This window comes from Mus pahari, chromosome 9 (genome assembly GCF_900095145.1).
Source record: "Mus pahari chromosome 9, PAHARI_EIJ_v1.1, whole genome shotgun sequence".
NCBI classification, from domain to species: domain Eukaryota; kingdom Metazoa; phylum Chordata; class Mammalia; order Rodentia; family Muridae; genus Mus; species Mus pahari.
This window is the reverse complement of record NC_034598.1, coordinates 89239843-89255642: the sequence shown is the minus strand read 5'-3', so window position 1 is coordinate 89255642 and position 15800 is coordinate 89239843. Positions and strand designations below refer to the sequence as shown.

Below are 15800 nucleotides of genomic sequence, written 5' to 3'. Positions count from 1 at the left end.
CAGAAGAGGTGACTAATTACTGCTTCAGTTTTGTTTACTGATTCCTTTGCATGGAAGCCTCACAGAAACCTTGCTCTGAGCTTGTGGGGTGAAAAGACCCCGATAAAAGTAACTTCCAGGGCTGGCTGAACAACTCAGCAGTTAAAGATGCTTACTGCCAAACCTGTTGATCTGCGCTTGACCCCCAGAATCCACACAGTAGAACACACAACTCCAAGTTGTCCTCTGACCTCCTCATGTGCACCATGGCACATGTACCTGCATGCATGTGTGTGTGTGCATGCTCACATACGCACAATAAATCATAGATGTTATTTAAAAAGTTAATATTCATTAACCTTGCCTTTCTCCCTTTACGTTCATCCCGGTTGATCTATCCTCCCTGGAGAGGAGAGAAGGAAGAGAGGAGGAAGAGATAGCATCCTGTAAAATGCTGTGGATACAGTTGTAATATGGGTATGTAAAGACACAGTACAAAGGAGGTGAAGATAAGAACCAAAGGTAGTGTTGAAGAGCTTAGGCTTGAACCCAGCACTGTCACACACTTGTGACACACACTCGTCTTGTGTGACTTGGCCTCGGTGCCACTCACTTCCCTCATCTGTGACATGGAAAGCATCTACTCACACATGTGAAAGGGACAGTCACTAATATTTACTCGGCATCTTGTTCTTGTGCTTTGTACATGTGAACTCACTCATTTCCAATGCAGCCGAGAGGTGGGCATCACTATCATTAGGTTCCCTTTAATAAGCAGCCTGGAGATACTACTAACCATTCAGTTCATGCATGGGATTAGAGGGTTTTTTTGTTTTTTGTTTTGTTTTATTTTTATTGGGCAGAAAAGGTGAGATGTAGAGGGATGTGCTGATTTCCTAATCGGTTCTTGATTAGGTCAATAAAAAAGGTGGAAGCCAATTACTGGGCAAAAGGAAAAAGGTGGGTCCCAGGAGGAAGAGGAGGGACTCAGGGAAGGAAGAGAATTCAGACCAGGCTGTGGAACAAGGAGGAAGCTCCAGTCATGTAAGTCTTGGGGCACCTAGAGTTTGTAGCCTCCACCATGAGCAGGGGCCAAGGAGGTTGGAGGGAGCTAGATGATAGGATCAGAGCAGAAAATTCTTTGCCCAGCCATTGAGTTACCTGGCTAGTTTTAAAATAATATAACTGTCCAATGTTTTCTATTTGCAGAGCTAAGGTGGGCAGGAGGAGAAAGAGGGGAGCCGGAGTGCTTGTTGGAAGCTTGGCAAAGCTGGCCGGAAGGAACGGGCAAATCCCGGGTAGGAGCAAATTGTGCTCTGTAAAAATATAGAGGCACACCGTTGCTATGGTTAATAATAGTTAGTTTTTATGGAGGGCCTATGTGTGTCAAGATTGTCCATATTCTATGTGGGTCCTTTCCTTCAAGTCTCAGATCAATCCAGTGGTATAGGCATCGCCCCAACTCCACATGGAACCAGCCTCGGCACAGCATGAGTCACCAACTTGTCCATGACCCCATAGCCAGTGAATGTTGTCAGGCAGGGCTTTGAGGCCCGAGGAGCAGAACTATAAGCATATGTCATGAGACCTACCTGTTTGGAAATATTTTCCCATGTTTGGTTGGAGAGGTCACCAAGTTCTCCAAAGACATACTGACTATTGTTACTGTTCATAAGTGTCCACAGAACTAGACAAGAATCAAGACCTTATTGCTGAAGGTTCTAAATGTGTTGATCAAGACATACAGAAGCCACACTAGAACTTGGCTGGAAGCTTCCTCTCTGCTGGCTAGTTCTCCATATTTTTACAGTGCTAGAAGATGCCTCACAGACTGCTGAGGTGAATTTCCAACAGTTTTACTCAACTGTGGACCCTGTGTGAAACAATACCAATCAGTCAGGCAGGGTGAACCTATTGATACATTAGTGGCAAGTCTGTTATGGGGTAGCCAACCACTTTCTGATTGGACTTACTAGTTGGTCCATAGGGGATAGTTTTTATGTCATACTGTAAACCTGATCAAAAGCCCATGGCATGGAAGGACATAGGCCCTAGTGGGAAAGCTGTCTTGTTAAATGAACATGTCATGCCTATCAAATGGCCTTCTAAACAGCTATGTTTACTCACATCGATTAGTGCTGCTGTCAGACTTAGTCAGAAAAATCTTTTTTTGAAGTGGTAAGTAGTGGCTTTAGACACATACCTAATTAAAGTACCAAGAGTAAGAGACTGTTGAATGGCCAGCTTTAAATGGAATGTCTCTATCACCTGCTTCCAATGCTCAGGGAACATCACAAAAGAAGGAGAAGAATCTAAGAGCTAGAGGAGGAACCCGGAATAGGCGTGGAGCTCTGACTTCTGGACAGGAAGCAGCCTTCATATTCTTGAACTCATAGCAGCTGTGATTAACTACACAAGCTATGCATGCGTTATTGGGCCTGCTGGCATGCTGTAATGAAGGTGGGAGGGCTTAGAGAGCTCCGCCCTCCCCTGGGGATTTTTACACAGTTAATGGTTGATGAGCGAGGGAGACACATTCTTATCTGTGGTGTTGTCACTGATAAGGTATACAAGCTTCTGAGACTAACCCTGATTGAAACACATGCAAGCACGCATGCATGCCTGAACGCACGCATGCACGCATGCAGGCAGGCAGGCACGCACACTGGCGTAAGGGCTAGGTAGGAAAAGAAAGGGAATTAGTGAAATTGAGAAGGCAGGAAGGGAGGGTAACAAAGGTGTGATGTGAACACAATCAAAACACATTACATACATGTATGAAAATGTCACAATGAAACATATGATTTTATATTAATTACATATAGTTAACATAGGCTAATAAAACATTTTTTAAAAGGTATATCCATCAGCTAGAGGTATAGACCAGTTGGTAGATTGCTTTCTTTCCATGTATGACGTCCTGAGCTCCAACCCCAGTATTCAAAAACTAAAATAGAATGCATTATACAAAAAAAGGAAAAAGAGAAAACTATTTCTTTAATACTCATGTGGTGAAGGCGTGGCCCTGGATCACGAGGGCTTTAGCTCCATTGGAGGGTTAATTCACTGATGGATTCATAACTTAATGGGTTATTGGGAAGTGGTGGGAATTTAAGGAAGTAGGTTAGAGGAAGGAAGTCATTCAGGAAATGTCCTTGGAGGAAATAGATCGTCTGTGTCTGCGCCTCTCTTTCTGCTTCTCAACTGTCATGAGATAACCAAATTTGCTCTACCTGCACAATCCCTGCCAGGGTGGTGTGCCTCATCACAGGCTTAGAATTAACAATAGAATTGCCTATTAAGCAACAGGACCGTGGGCTGTAACTTCTGGAAAGTGTGGGGCAAAGCATCTCTCTCTTTCTCTCTTTTACAAGCTGTTTTATTCAGGTATTTTGCCACAGATGGAAACCTGACTAAAACTGGACCTGAGTTTGCACGTTGCCTCAGTCCTCTGAGGTCTAAGACTCCTGACATTGCAGACTCTCTTTGTTTTGACATGGCATCAGCTTCTCCATAGGGCTCTCATTGGGATAGTTTCTCCTCAAGGCCCATGGAGCATATTCATAGCCTGGCACGGTAGATGCTGAGAGCATCCCGACTACAGTGCCTCTGATCGCCATGGCTCCGTCCTGCATTTCCACAGGTGAACTCCTTTGGTTCTCCTACCACTTACAACACAGGGACCAACTGCTCATCACCACTCTTGCAGATGAACAAACCTACTTTCCCAAGGCTGGGCTTGAGAAAAAGGGTAGAACTGATGCACACATCCATGCAGGTAGACCTCAGATCTGTTACATGCTATGACTTACGAGGTGGAAAGACCACTCCAAGACTATTACAAGATACCTGACTCACCATCGTCTAGTGCACGCTGGGTGATCCTCGCCTTGATTCCAGGGTAGACGGTCTGGGAGGAGGCGATGTAGAGACTCCACAGGAGGAAGCACACCCAGACGACTGGGACCTGCTTTGTTCGCATCTGCAGTGAATCAACATTTAGAGTTCCTTTAAATATGTTTACTTTATCATCTGTCAACTCCATCCACTGTTTCTAGGCTTTCTTATTTTCACTGCTAACGTCTCTAATTTTACCTATCCATCTATGCCTTTTCTCATTTGCTGACCCATCTATGCATCCATTCAGGAGTCATGTGTAGCAAAATACATTGCAGATATAGAGATGACATGACTATGACTCCTCATCTTTGTTTTCCATGAGCTAGGGGTGAGCAATTGAGATGCAGATCAAATACATTTTAGAACATGTAGGACAGTCATGTAGCCTTATGGCAATGAAGCAAACTTTCATCTGCTTAAAGCCCATTGGTAGCTCCCCTTTATCTACAGGACTTGATGTAAGCACAGCAGTGATGCTCTCATTTAGGCCAGGTATGGTGGTGCACACTGTAATCTCAGCTTTTAGGAGGCTGAAGCAGGAAGGTCAGGAGTTTGAGGCCGGCCTCGGCTCTTTAGCAAGTTCTTGAGAGTCTGTCTCAAAACAAACCAAAAACCAGAATAAACCAAAAAGATTTCCTTTCATTGTCTCTGCATTTCTGAGCTGCTGTACCTCCTCTTCTAAGCGGTGGTACTCCAAATGGGCCACTCAGAACCATCTGTTCGGTATTCATTGATGTACTGGTCCTTGAGCCTTCTGTTCAACTCTCCTGCTGTGAACACACATACACATGTGTGCACATCTTCCGTTCTAGTTCCTGCACTCTGGTCACCCATCCATAGTTTAGTTTGTGAAATCATTCTCCTGGGTGACCTTCAGTTTCCTCTGTGACAATATCTTTTACTGTGCCATTTCATGCATGTGTGGTTCATTACATACGCCTCTCAGACTTGTAAAATGAATGTGTCTTAGTCAGGGTTTTATTGCTGTGATAAAACCCTATGACCAGCTAGCTCTCTGTTCCCCCAGACCTAATTCACAAGTTCATCTCTATTGCTGCAACAGAACATCACTTGTAGCCTCCCCTTCTCCCTGTCCATACCTCCTGTGAATCCCACAGACTATTGTCCTCTCCACCCCCAGCCTCCCTTATCCTCCCTCATTGATGTTTCCCAGATCCCAACTCAGGCAGACACTTTGATCAACCACAGGCCACTTGAGATCAAGTGATACAAACTGGAAAGGAAGAGGTCAAAGTATCATTATTTGCAGATGATATGGCAGTATACTTAAGTGATCCTAAAAATTCAACATGGGAACTCCTACAGCTGATAAACACTTTCAAGCAAAGTAGCTGGATACAAGATTAATTTAAAAAGTAGTTCTTCTATATATAAACAGCAAACAGACTAAGAAAAAAATTAAAGAAGACCTCAGAAGGTGGAAAGATTTCCTATGCTCATGGATTAGTAGGATCAACAGAGCACAATGGCTGTTCTACCACAAACAATCTACAGAGTCAAAACAAGTCCCATCAAAATTCCAACATAATTCTTTACAGGCCTTGAAAGGACAATTCTCCACTTCATATGGAAAACCAAAAAAACCCAGAGTAGCTAAAACGATCCAGAACAATAAAAGAACTGATAGAGGTCTCACCATCCCTGATCAAGTTGTACTATAGAGCAGCAGTAATAAAAACTACAAGGTAGGGCTGGTGAGATGGCTCAGCGGGTAAGAGCACTGACTGCTCTTCTGAAGGTCCTGAGTTCAAATCCCAGCAACCACATGGTGGCTCACAACCATCCGTAATGAGATCTGATGCCCTCTTCTGGAGTATCTGAAGACAGCTACAATGTACTTACATATAATAAATAAATAAATCTTAAAAAAAAAAAACTACAAGGTATTAGTATAAAAAAGACACATAGATCAATAAAATTGAATTGAAGACCCAGACAAATCCATACACATATGGATCTCTCTCTCTCTCTCTCTCTCTCTCTCTCTCTCTCTCTCTCTCTCTCTCTCTCTCTTTTAAGAAGCTAGAAGTACACACTGGAATAAAACAACAGTATCTTCAGCAAACAGTGCTGGTCAAACTGGATGTCTGCTGCAGAAGGATGCAAACAGACCCATATTTATCACCCTGCACAAACTCAAGTCCAAGTGGATCAAAGACCTCAACATAAAATCAGATACACTAGACCTGCTAGGAAAGAACTGGGGAACTGGGGGACAGCTTTGTCACAGCAGACGACTTCCTGAACAGAACAGCAATAACCTAGACACTGAGGTCAACAGTTAATAAGCTTCTGTAAGGTAAAGGACATTGTCAAAAGGACAAAACAGCAGCCTACAGAGTGGGAAAGGATCTTCACTAACCCCACATCCAACAGTAATATCCCAAGTATATTTAAAAAAAAAAGCATCAAGAAACTAGACATCAATGAACTAAATAAGTCAATTTAAGAGTGGCATGCTGCTTTATACCTAGAATTCTTAACAGAGAAATATCTAATGGCTGAGAGACATTTAAGGAAATGCTCAACATCCTTAGCCATCAGGGAAATGCAGATTAAAATTGCTTTGAGATTCCATCTTACACCTGCCAACATGGCTAACACGTATAGCACATGTGACATACTGGTGAGGATGTGGAGCAAGGGGGACACCTCCTGCACTGCTGGTAAGAGTGCAAACTTGTATACAACCACTACGGAAATCAATATGGTGGTTTCTCAGAAAGTTTGGAATCACTCCACCTCAAGACCCAGCTTTACCACTCCTGGGCAGATACCCAAAAGATGTTCCACTATGCCTCAGGGACACTTGCTCAAACACGCTCATCGCAGCTTTATTCATAATACCCAGAAACTGGAAACAACCTAGATATTCCTCAGCAAAAGAATGGATAAAAAAAAAAAATCCGTGGTACATTCACACAATGGAGTATTTATTGCTTAGCTGTTAAAAAAAAATGACATCATGAAATTTGCTGGCAAAGGGATGGGGGACCTATAAACAGTTCTTCCTGAGTGAGGTAACCAAGACCCAGAAAGCCACATATGGTATGTATCCACTTATCAGTGGATATTAGCTGTTAAGTAAATGATGATCAAACTACAATCCACGGACTCGAGAGGTTAGTTAAGAAGAGGCTCTCAAGGGGAAGCATGGCTATCTCTGGGAAAGGGAGATAGAGTAGGTTTTATGTGTAGATGTGGGGACGGGAGCAGGAAGTGTCAGGTTAGGGAAGGGAAGGAAGAAGACAGTACGAGGAGAGAAGGCAGGAACGAGGGGACATTTGGGGAGCGGTGTGAAAACCAAGTGCAGTGTAAACCTCCTGGACTCTCCATGAAGGTGACTCTAATGAGGACTCCTAGTAACGGAGCATGCAGGGTCTGAACTGGCCATCTTTTGTAGCCAGACAAGGCATCCAGCGGTGGGACTGGCTTGCATTCGGTTGAGCTGTTGACTGAGTGGGTCCTGTGAAGATCCCCAAATAACCCAGGCTGATGTTAGGACAGAAGATCGCTCTCTGAAAACTGACAGCAGGGTCACATTGCAGAGGATAACCTCCACACAGCTCATTGAGCATAGTGTGGGAAGGTATTCTGCGGGTCCTAACCCAGCCGCAAAACCTTCAACCTACAATCTGTCGTGCCTACAAGATGTGCTGGGGACAATGGTGATGCAGAATTTACAGAACGGGCCAACTAACGTCTAATTTAATTTGAGGCCCACACCATGAAAGGGAGCCCATGGCTGACAGTGCTTGGGTAACCAAGGGAGTCTGGATAAGCCAAGAAACATAGGATAGAACCAAACACAACTGGCAAAACCCAAACTAAACCCAAACCCAAACCCAAACCCAAACCCAAACCCAAACCCAAACCCAAACCAAAACCAAAACAATGAAACAATTCCTGATGATATTCTGCTGTATCCATAGACTGGTGCCTTGTGCAGTTGTCATCTGAGAGGTTTTCTCCTGTGGAAGATGGGAGCAGGTGCAGAGTCCCATGACAGGTTTTATGCAGAGAGAAAGTCTAAATTGGAGGTCTCCATCTGGCCCCTCCCCTCAGAGCTCAGGGAAGTCCACGGAAGAGGAGGAGAAAAGATTGTAGGAGTCAGGGGATGGAGGACACCAGAAGAACATGGCCCACGGAATCAACTAAACAGGGCTCCCGTGAGCTCACAGAGACTGAAGAGGGAAGCAGGGGCCTGCATGGGTGTGCACCAGGCCCTCTGCATATATGTTATGGCCGTTAGCTGGGTTAGAAGGCAGATAGACCTCTTGCTAGTTTCTGGTTCAAGCCAATGTCATGTTACAAGTAAGTCTTTGATAACCTTTGTTCTAGTCTCCCTACATCAGTATTTGTTGCTTTCTGGGTAGGACCACATCAGCCCCTCTGGCTGGCTCTGTTACAGCCCTCTAGCATGACTCTATCTCAGTGTAAATCTCATTAGAATCAAGGCTTCCTCAGCCTCTGCTCCGTCACTGACCTCTTCCTGATGCACACTGGGGAATACCGGTCAGTCCAGTTCACTAGGTCTTTCTTGAACACCCTGAACAGCCTGTCTCTATGCTACACTTGTTTCCTCTGCCTCACACAGCCTTCCTTAGGTGAACTCATGCCCAGGGCTTTCACCCTTTCTAGGATGTCCAGCACCACCTCAAAGAACCTTTCCTGTCCACTCTATGCAAAGCAAGACCCTCCACTGAGACCCTGATAGTTCCTATGCTCTTTCTCAGAATTAATTTTTCTTCAAAGCATGTATCATCTACCACACTGCTTCTTGAAAAAATTCCCACCTAGAATCCTTTTTGCCCAAGACATTTTTATTCTATTCTGGCTATATAGACTTATAAAATACCTATACGAAGCCAATATTTACTGATCATGAATCAAGAAAGAAATTTATTTTAAAATAACAGAGGGAGGCTGAGGTCAGAGGTGAAAGGTTGAGTTTTTGCCTGGGGTTCAATCCCTAGGGACACAAAACAGCCTTTAATATATATAATTCTACTGTTTGTTAAGGACAAAAGGAAATTTGCATACCATTGAGAGGAATAAGTGTATTTATTTATTTATTTATTTATTTATTTATTTATTTATTTTAGGTTTTTCGAGACAGGGTTTCTCTGTGTAGCCCTGGCTGTCCTTGAACTCACTTTGTAGACCAGGCTGGCCTTGAACTCAGAAATCCGCCTGCCTCTGCCTCCCGAGTGCTGGGATTAAAGGCGTGCACCACCACGCCCGGCTCAAGTGTATTTATTTTTATATAAAGAATTAAATTCTTGTATATTTGATGCTGTTGGACATAGAACACCTTCAATAATTTTTTCAGCCTAGATCAATATTTTGATTTAAAAACCATCACTGCAGAGACCGTTACTTTGCATAAGTACAGTATGAAAAGTATATTTAGGAACATTACAGAATTGTTGGAAATATGTGTAATCCAAAATTCACTTAATTTTTTTTTTATGAGACTCAAATCAGCAACAAAAATAAGTTTCAAAAATCAAACATTCTAAAATAATAATGTAAAAAAACAAACATTCTAATACAACAAAATCCAAAGATATATTAATTTGATACTTACATGCTGAGTAATGATTCTAGAAAAGTCTTAAAAGCTTGTTTTTAAATGGCCTACAAGATGGCTTAGCATGTAAAGGGGCTTGATGCCAAGTCTAATAGCCTGAGTTCTATCTCTGGGACCCACATGGTAGAAGGAGAGAATTAACCTCTACAAGTTGTCTTCTGAGTTCCACACATGTGATGTCACTTGTGTGCCCCTGTTCCAAAACACACACACCCCACACACAAATAAATGCAATTAAAAGTTTTTGTTTTCTGTAAACAGACCAGTGTGTCTCTATGAGAGGATGAAACTTTGTGCGCATAGTAAGAAAACTGAAGTTCATACCCCAAGATAGTCTTTAGTGTGAGCTGAGGTATTTCAGCAGCCAGTGTTGGTGCTGTATGGTGTGACAGCCTGTGCAGTGAACATGTCATCTGTTCAGAGCAATGGCTCCAGTGACATCACACAGGGGAACACTGGCATACATTACCAGAAACAGTTTAGGTTCTTTATGAATTTTTTAATTAATTTTTGGTGGTTGCGTGTTTAGATACCTTTTCCTGTTATATTTTTTCTCCAGTTCCATCAGTTACGAGACTTCATATGGAGCTGTGATTCTTAGATAAAGAAGTTATAACCTAATCGTTATTTAAATATTGATTATTGGGCTTCCCCCTTTCTGGACATTGTTTTGGTGTTGCGAGGAATGACTTCATTGTGTCAGCACTTAGGACAGCAACTGTCACACGGTAGGCAATGGGCAAACACTGAACAATGGATTGATTGGACAATGAATCATTGTCTCCTTGAGGCTATGAATTGAATCACATATGCCTTTGTCCTGAGACCTTAGTATGAGGTGCCCAAGGCTCTGAATTGTGATCGCCTCTTTACTTCTCTGTCCTTACTTCACTAAGGAAGTGTTTTGTTTCTGTAGCTCCAGAGTCTAGTACAATGCCTGGCTCAGAGTAGTCATGCAGAAGTATCTTGATGAGACAAACATACTCTCCTAGGAAAAGAAACACATTGTATTCAGTGTTATGTCACCCATGTTTGGAATGTATAAGTAAGCAATTGCCTGCTTGTTCAATTAATGCTGCCCCATGGATTAATGCCAACCTATTTTTCTTGTTGGTTAATGACAGATGCCAATAGCACCAGTGGTGTAGACTTATTTCAATGGCATCCAAGTGGTTAATACCGGCACAAGCCTTACTTCTTGTTTGGGCTATTTACAGTTTGGATAAGCTGTCACTGCTGAATTCACAAAGGCAAAGTCACATGAATTTAAAACAAGTCAAGGAAGGTGGTCAAAAGAGAGACATTTCTGAGAGTTCTGTGCTTGGACAGGAGGAGTGCAACCAGATAAGCCTTAGAAGAGACTGAGTCCTTGGGAGCAGCCCTGGTGAAGAGAAACAGGTCATTGGAAGGGGGCAAGGTGGGGCTTGGTTAATGCAGCCGAGAAGTTTGATCCGTAGAGTCTGCAGCTGTAGAGGTGAGATCGTGGCGATGGAGATGAGGATGCGGATGAACAGATTGTCTAGAGAGTCGCTTTTAAAGGACAGAAAGGTGTGCTTAGGGTAGGAGAGGCAAGCAAGGCCGTTGCTCCTCTTTCTTGGACCTTTGAGTGAAATGGTAAAAGGTGCTCCCTTGTTGGAGCACAGCAGTGCCAGTGGAGAGAGCATGTGAGCGAAGCAGCACACTGATGTGCGAGCTTCAGGGGAGTCAGGGCTACCGCACTTCTCCTTTGAGCTACTAGCTTTCTCTAGTGCATGGAACACCAAACTCACACAGTGGGCTTGTGCTCAGATTAGTATTTTACTGGAGAGCCATGAACAGTAGAAAGTGACTCGATCTGCCTGTGAGAGTCTATCTTTGTCTTTAGTCTATCTTTAGGTGCGGGCCTACCCAGATCTGCTTGCATCTCTCACCTGGACCCCCAGGAGCCTCCTCTATGTTTGTGATATCCAACCAAAGTGAACCCACAAGCCCCTAAATAAGTGAACAATGTCCAGATAATAAATATTACTGCTCATAGACAGGTGGTGGTAGCACACGCCTTTAATCCCAGGACTTGGGAGGCAGAGACAGGCAAACCTCTGAGTTAGAAGCCAGCCTGGTCTACAGAGTGAGTTCCAGGACAGCCAAAGGTACACAGAGAAACCAATCTCATAAACAAACAGACAAATAAACAAATGAACAAAACAAAACAAAACACTGTTCACATCTTTCTTTATCTAGGCTGCAGAAATCTTATGCCCCATGGAAGTCCAGTTTATTATTTTTATTTGTTTGGGTATGTGCATGTGGTGTGCACGCATGTGAGTATGCAATGTCACACATGTGAGCATGTGTCTGTGTGTGTCTGTGTGTCTCTGTGTGTGTGTAGGTCAGAGAACAATTTATCATAGTTGGTTCTCCTTCCACCATGTACATTCTGGGAATTGAACTCAAGTCGTTAGGTTTGGTGACAAGTGCCTGTATTCACTGAGCCATCTCACCAACCCCAGCCCCTACCTGGCCTTCCCATAGCTTCTGGGGATCTGAACTCTGATCCTCACAGTGCTTTATCCACTGGAGCCATCTTCACAGCCCCCTGAATGTCAAGCATTCGTTTTGAAGGCCTTTCTGACTTCCTTGAGCTCATGTCATTTATTTCTGAACTATGGGTGAGAAAGTCTATTTATTTATGTGTATATGCTTATTTTCTTGAAAATCGTCAGCCTCGTCCACCAGAATGCAAGCACACAGTTTGGAGGTTCCAAATCTAGGACACAGTGGGTGGTTGATCAGTGTGGTAGAATGAATTTATGAGTGAATAAAGGAAGCAATAGCTCTTATCTTACACTGGATTGTGCGACAATCCATGGTAGGGATGACTAGCACAGCATTATAAACTAGTAGAGTACAGGAACCCATCAGATGTTGGGTGCAGTCTTGCAGTAGGGTCTAGAAGGTTGGGTCTGGGTCATGGGGAGGATAGGGCATTTTGGAGGACTGTTCAGGGCAGTTGGGGACACTGTGGGGTACAGTAGCTCCTTACTAGTAGACTTGGGCATTTTGATATTTTACACCGGTATGGCCTTGTGAATCTAATATGATGCTTCAGCCCTGCACAGCTAGTTTTGATTCTGCAGAGTGATCTCCAGGAGGAGCCTGTGAAGCAGAGTTGAAAGAGGGAAGAGATGCCATGAGGATGAAGGGGAGACCCAGCTGATGGAGACACTCAGGAGGAGAGGCACCATGAGGAGGGAAGGGAGACCCAGCTGATGGAGACGCACTCAGGAGGAGAGGCAAGGAGCTATCTGATGGTTGGAGGAAATGTAAGGAAGGATAAACAGGTGTGAAGGTTTCATATCTTGGGAAGCAGAGTACAGGGTGGGTTGTAACAGTATCCTCCTGTTCTCAGGATGGAGGCAGGTCCTGTGGCTTCCTGATCTTCTAAGCCTTCCTTATCCTATAATTGTCCTGGGGAGAGGGCAGTCAAGAGCTCCTGGAGAGCTGGAAAGATGGACTGTTGGCTAAAATGCTTGCTGTGCAAACATGAGGACCTGAACTTGGATCCTCAGCACCCACAGAAAGCCAAATGTGTAACCCCAGCGCTTAGGGGGAGATAGATGTAGGACATGGAGTAGAGACAGGAGGATCCAGGTCTAGCTGAGATGTGAGCGCCAGTTCAGTGAGAGATTCTGCCCAAACAACTAGGTGGAGAGAGATAGGAAATACCCAACTTGTTGCCTCTACAAGGTATACACATAAAGGTGAAAACACACTCACATATGCACATCATAAAACACACACACACACACACACACAGGATTCTGGAGTTGGGCTCAGAGGGATGGGCTAGTGGCAGTGAGAGGAACATCTCAGGCCCTCAGATTAGTGGCTGTTTACCAATTGCTACAGAATATCTCCATATTTTACCAAATGGAGAGGCCATGCTGCCGGTGACCACATTAGCACCACTGGAGGCAAAGATCGGAAGTGGAAATGTCCCTCTGAAGTGGGCACCAGAGGGATTTTTGTCAAAGAGCAAATTATTTTTCACAGCAGAGAGAAGCAATGAGAAAAGCCTGAACCAACTCAACTGCTTGAAACTGAGGGAACAGGACCTCAGTAAGATCCTAACTACAAAAGAGGGGTTCTAGAAAAGGGGACAAAAGAGGCACACAGAGATGGAGAGTCATTTAGTTCCACAGGCACCTGAGAATCAAGCCTTCTGCTTCTGGTCCCTAATTCTAGAATTAATGATGTTTTTCCCCATCAAATGAGTTGGTAAGTTGGTAGATGCTAGGTTTCCATTTTCATCTAGAGGTTTTTTTTTTTTTTTTTTTTTTTTTTTTTTTTTTAGGTAAGAATTCCTGGGAGACATTTTCAATGTGGAGAAATCCAACCAGCACCAGGAAGTTTTCAAGCATTTCTGAGCACCCCTCTTTTATATTTTCTTGGGCACAAATGGAGTTTAAAGTTCCCATCCAGAGGTGGAAAAAAAGAAAAAACCCAAAACAAAACAAAAAAAACCTGTTTTCTCTCCTCGGTTAAGGGCAAGTGTCTGAAATGGCGAACTTTGATGGCGATTCAGGAACTCAAACCCTGAGTAGAAAAACATTTTTCCTCCAGACGTCTTATGAGAGAATGAAATTGCTGAAGTCGAAAGGGCCGGATTGTCCATAACTTTCAGTTGAATTGTTTGCCTAGGATCATGATTTATGGGCAGAGGATAGCAACCCTGTCAGACGAGCCAATGACTCGGGAAAGGTTAAGTAATTTGTCTGACAAGTAAGGGCAGGGTGAACTGCCCGCTCTAGGAAAGCATCCAGGACGACTCACAAGCCCTCCCAGCCAGTTCCCTATTTTGTTGCCTCTCAGGAACTGTTTCTTTCTAAGATTCAAAGCCTCCACAGCAACATTTCCTTGCCAAGGCACAGAGAGAAAAACGCCCCTAGATTAAATGGTCTGGCTGCCCCAAACACCAGGAATAATAAAACGCCAGTACTGTGTAAAACATTCTGGAGACTCACAGCTCAGCTTCCCACTGCTATTAATGACAAGATGGATCTGGAAACCCCCATTAGGGGAGCAAGGAGTGAGCCAGCATTCTAAACAGAGGCACCCATTGAAAACGTGAGTTCGACGGGTTTGAAGATGTCCCCACTAGGGCATTCCAATATACTGGAATATGGGCAGAATTGGGAGATCTTTCAAAGGACTCTATGTTTACATTTGTGGTATAGCAGGATTTCCAAGGCCAGAAAGCCCTGAAATTTCTTACAAAGTTAGTTGTTCCTTGGAATTTAGCACTGACAAGTTCAACCGTTCAGACAAGTGGGAGGGCAGCTTTGTGGTGACAGGATCTAGGTCACTGGTGTGGTTTGGGACACAGCTCCAAAGCAAAGGGATCACAGTGGCTGCTTAGTCCTGATCACAATGACTGAGGCACAAGAGGATAGATTCCCCTTTCAAACGGAGGCTCAAACAAGCAATCAAAAGCCCCAAGTTCCATGCCCCTGTGAGCCAATTCAAGGTGGATGTGTAGCCCAGACTCTTCTCCCTTCTTCTGGACACCCCCAGTTTTTCACTAAACGTCTTCCCTAGTAGGGTTCCAGGTAGACCAGGATGACAAACGAACCCAGCTCAGAAAACCCCTGGGCAGTAAGAATTCAGAATGCGTGACAGCTGATACTAAGTGTCAAATCTGGAATGTCTGCATCAAAGGTCCCCATCCCAAGGCCCTGGGCCAGTAGAGACCTGAAGTTTGTTTGGGATTCTTACCTCAAGCCCAGGATGAGTCCAAAGCTGGAGAGTACCTTCAATTCCCTTCACCTTTGAAGCAGGAGTGTTCTCTACTGTGCTCCTTAAGCGCAGAAGCCGAAACATCCAGATAATTAAGTCTGAGTCATCTCAGCCATGAACTTTTTTTTCAGATGACTCTTTCAAAATGTGATACATAATTGCCTCACTACAATTACCCAATGGCATGAATGAATACTATAGTCTCTCCCCAGATGAACAGACAAGGCTACCTATGCAATCAGCAATCATTACCGTCTTATAACACATGTGCATTAACATGCCAAATACACACACAACATACTTATGAAAGTATTTGGCTATTTTGCCAAAGTGACTAAGAAAAGACTTCAGATCTGTTTTTTTTTTTCAAGACAGGGATTCTCTGTATTAGCTCTAGGTGTCTTAGAACTCACTCTGTAGACCAGGCTTGCATCAAACTCACAGAGAACTGCCTGCCTCTGCCTCCCGAGTGCTGGGATTAGTCATGTACCACCACTTGGCTTGTTCTACTTTTTAAGAAGGAGATAATTCC

General features: G+C 43.8%; 1 protein-coding gene across 1 annotated transcript in view; it reads right to left on the bottom strand.

The window, feature by feature from the left end:
* Nucleotides 1–15294, bottom strand: part of Bpifc (BPI fold containing family C) — a 54750-nt gene extending 39456 nt beyond the window's left edge. Inside the window, exons 1-2 of the mRNA XM_021205741.2 lie at nt 15248–15294; nt 3838–3961 (exon numbers count right to left, since the gene is read on the bottom strand). Of these exons, the coding sequence (XP_021061400.1) occupies nt 3838–3961 (124 nt within the window). The 5' untranslated portion in view covers nt 15248–15294. The remainder of the gene's footprint in view (nt 1–3837; nt 3962–15247) is intronic.
* Between the last annotated feature and the right edge of the window lie 506 nt (nt 15295–15800).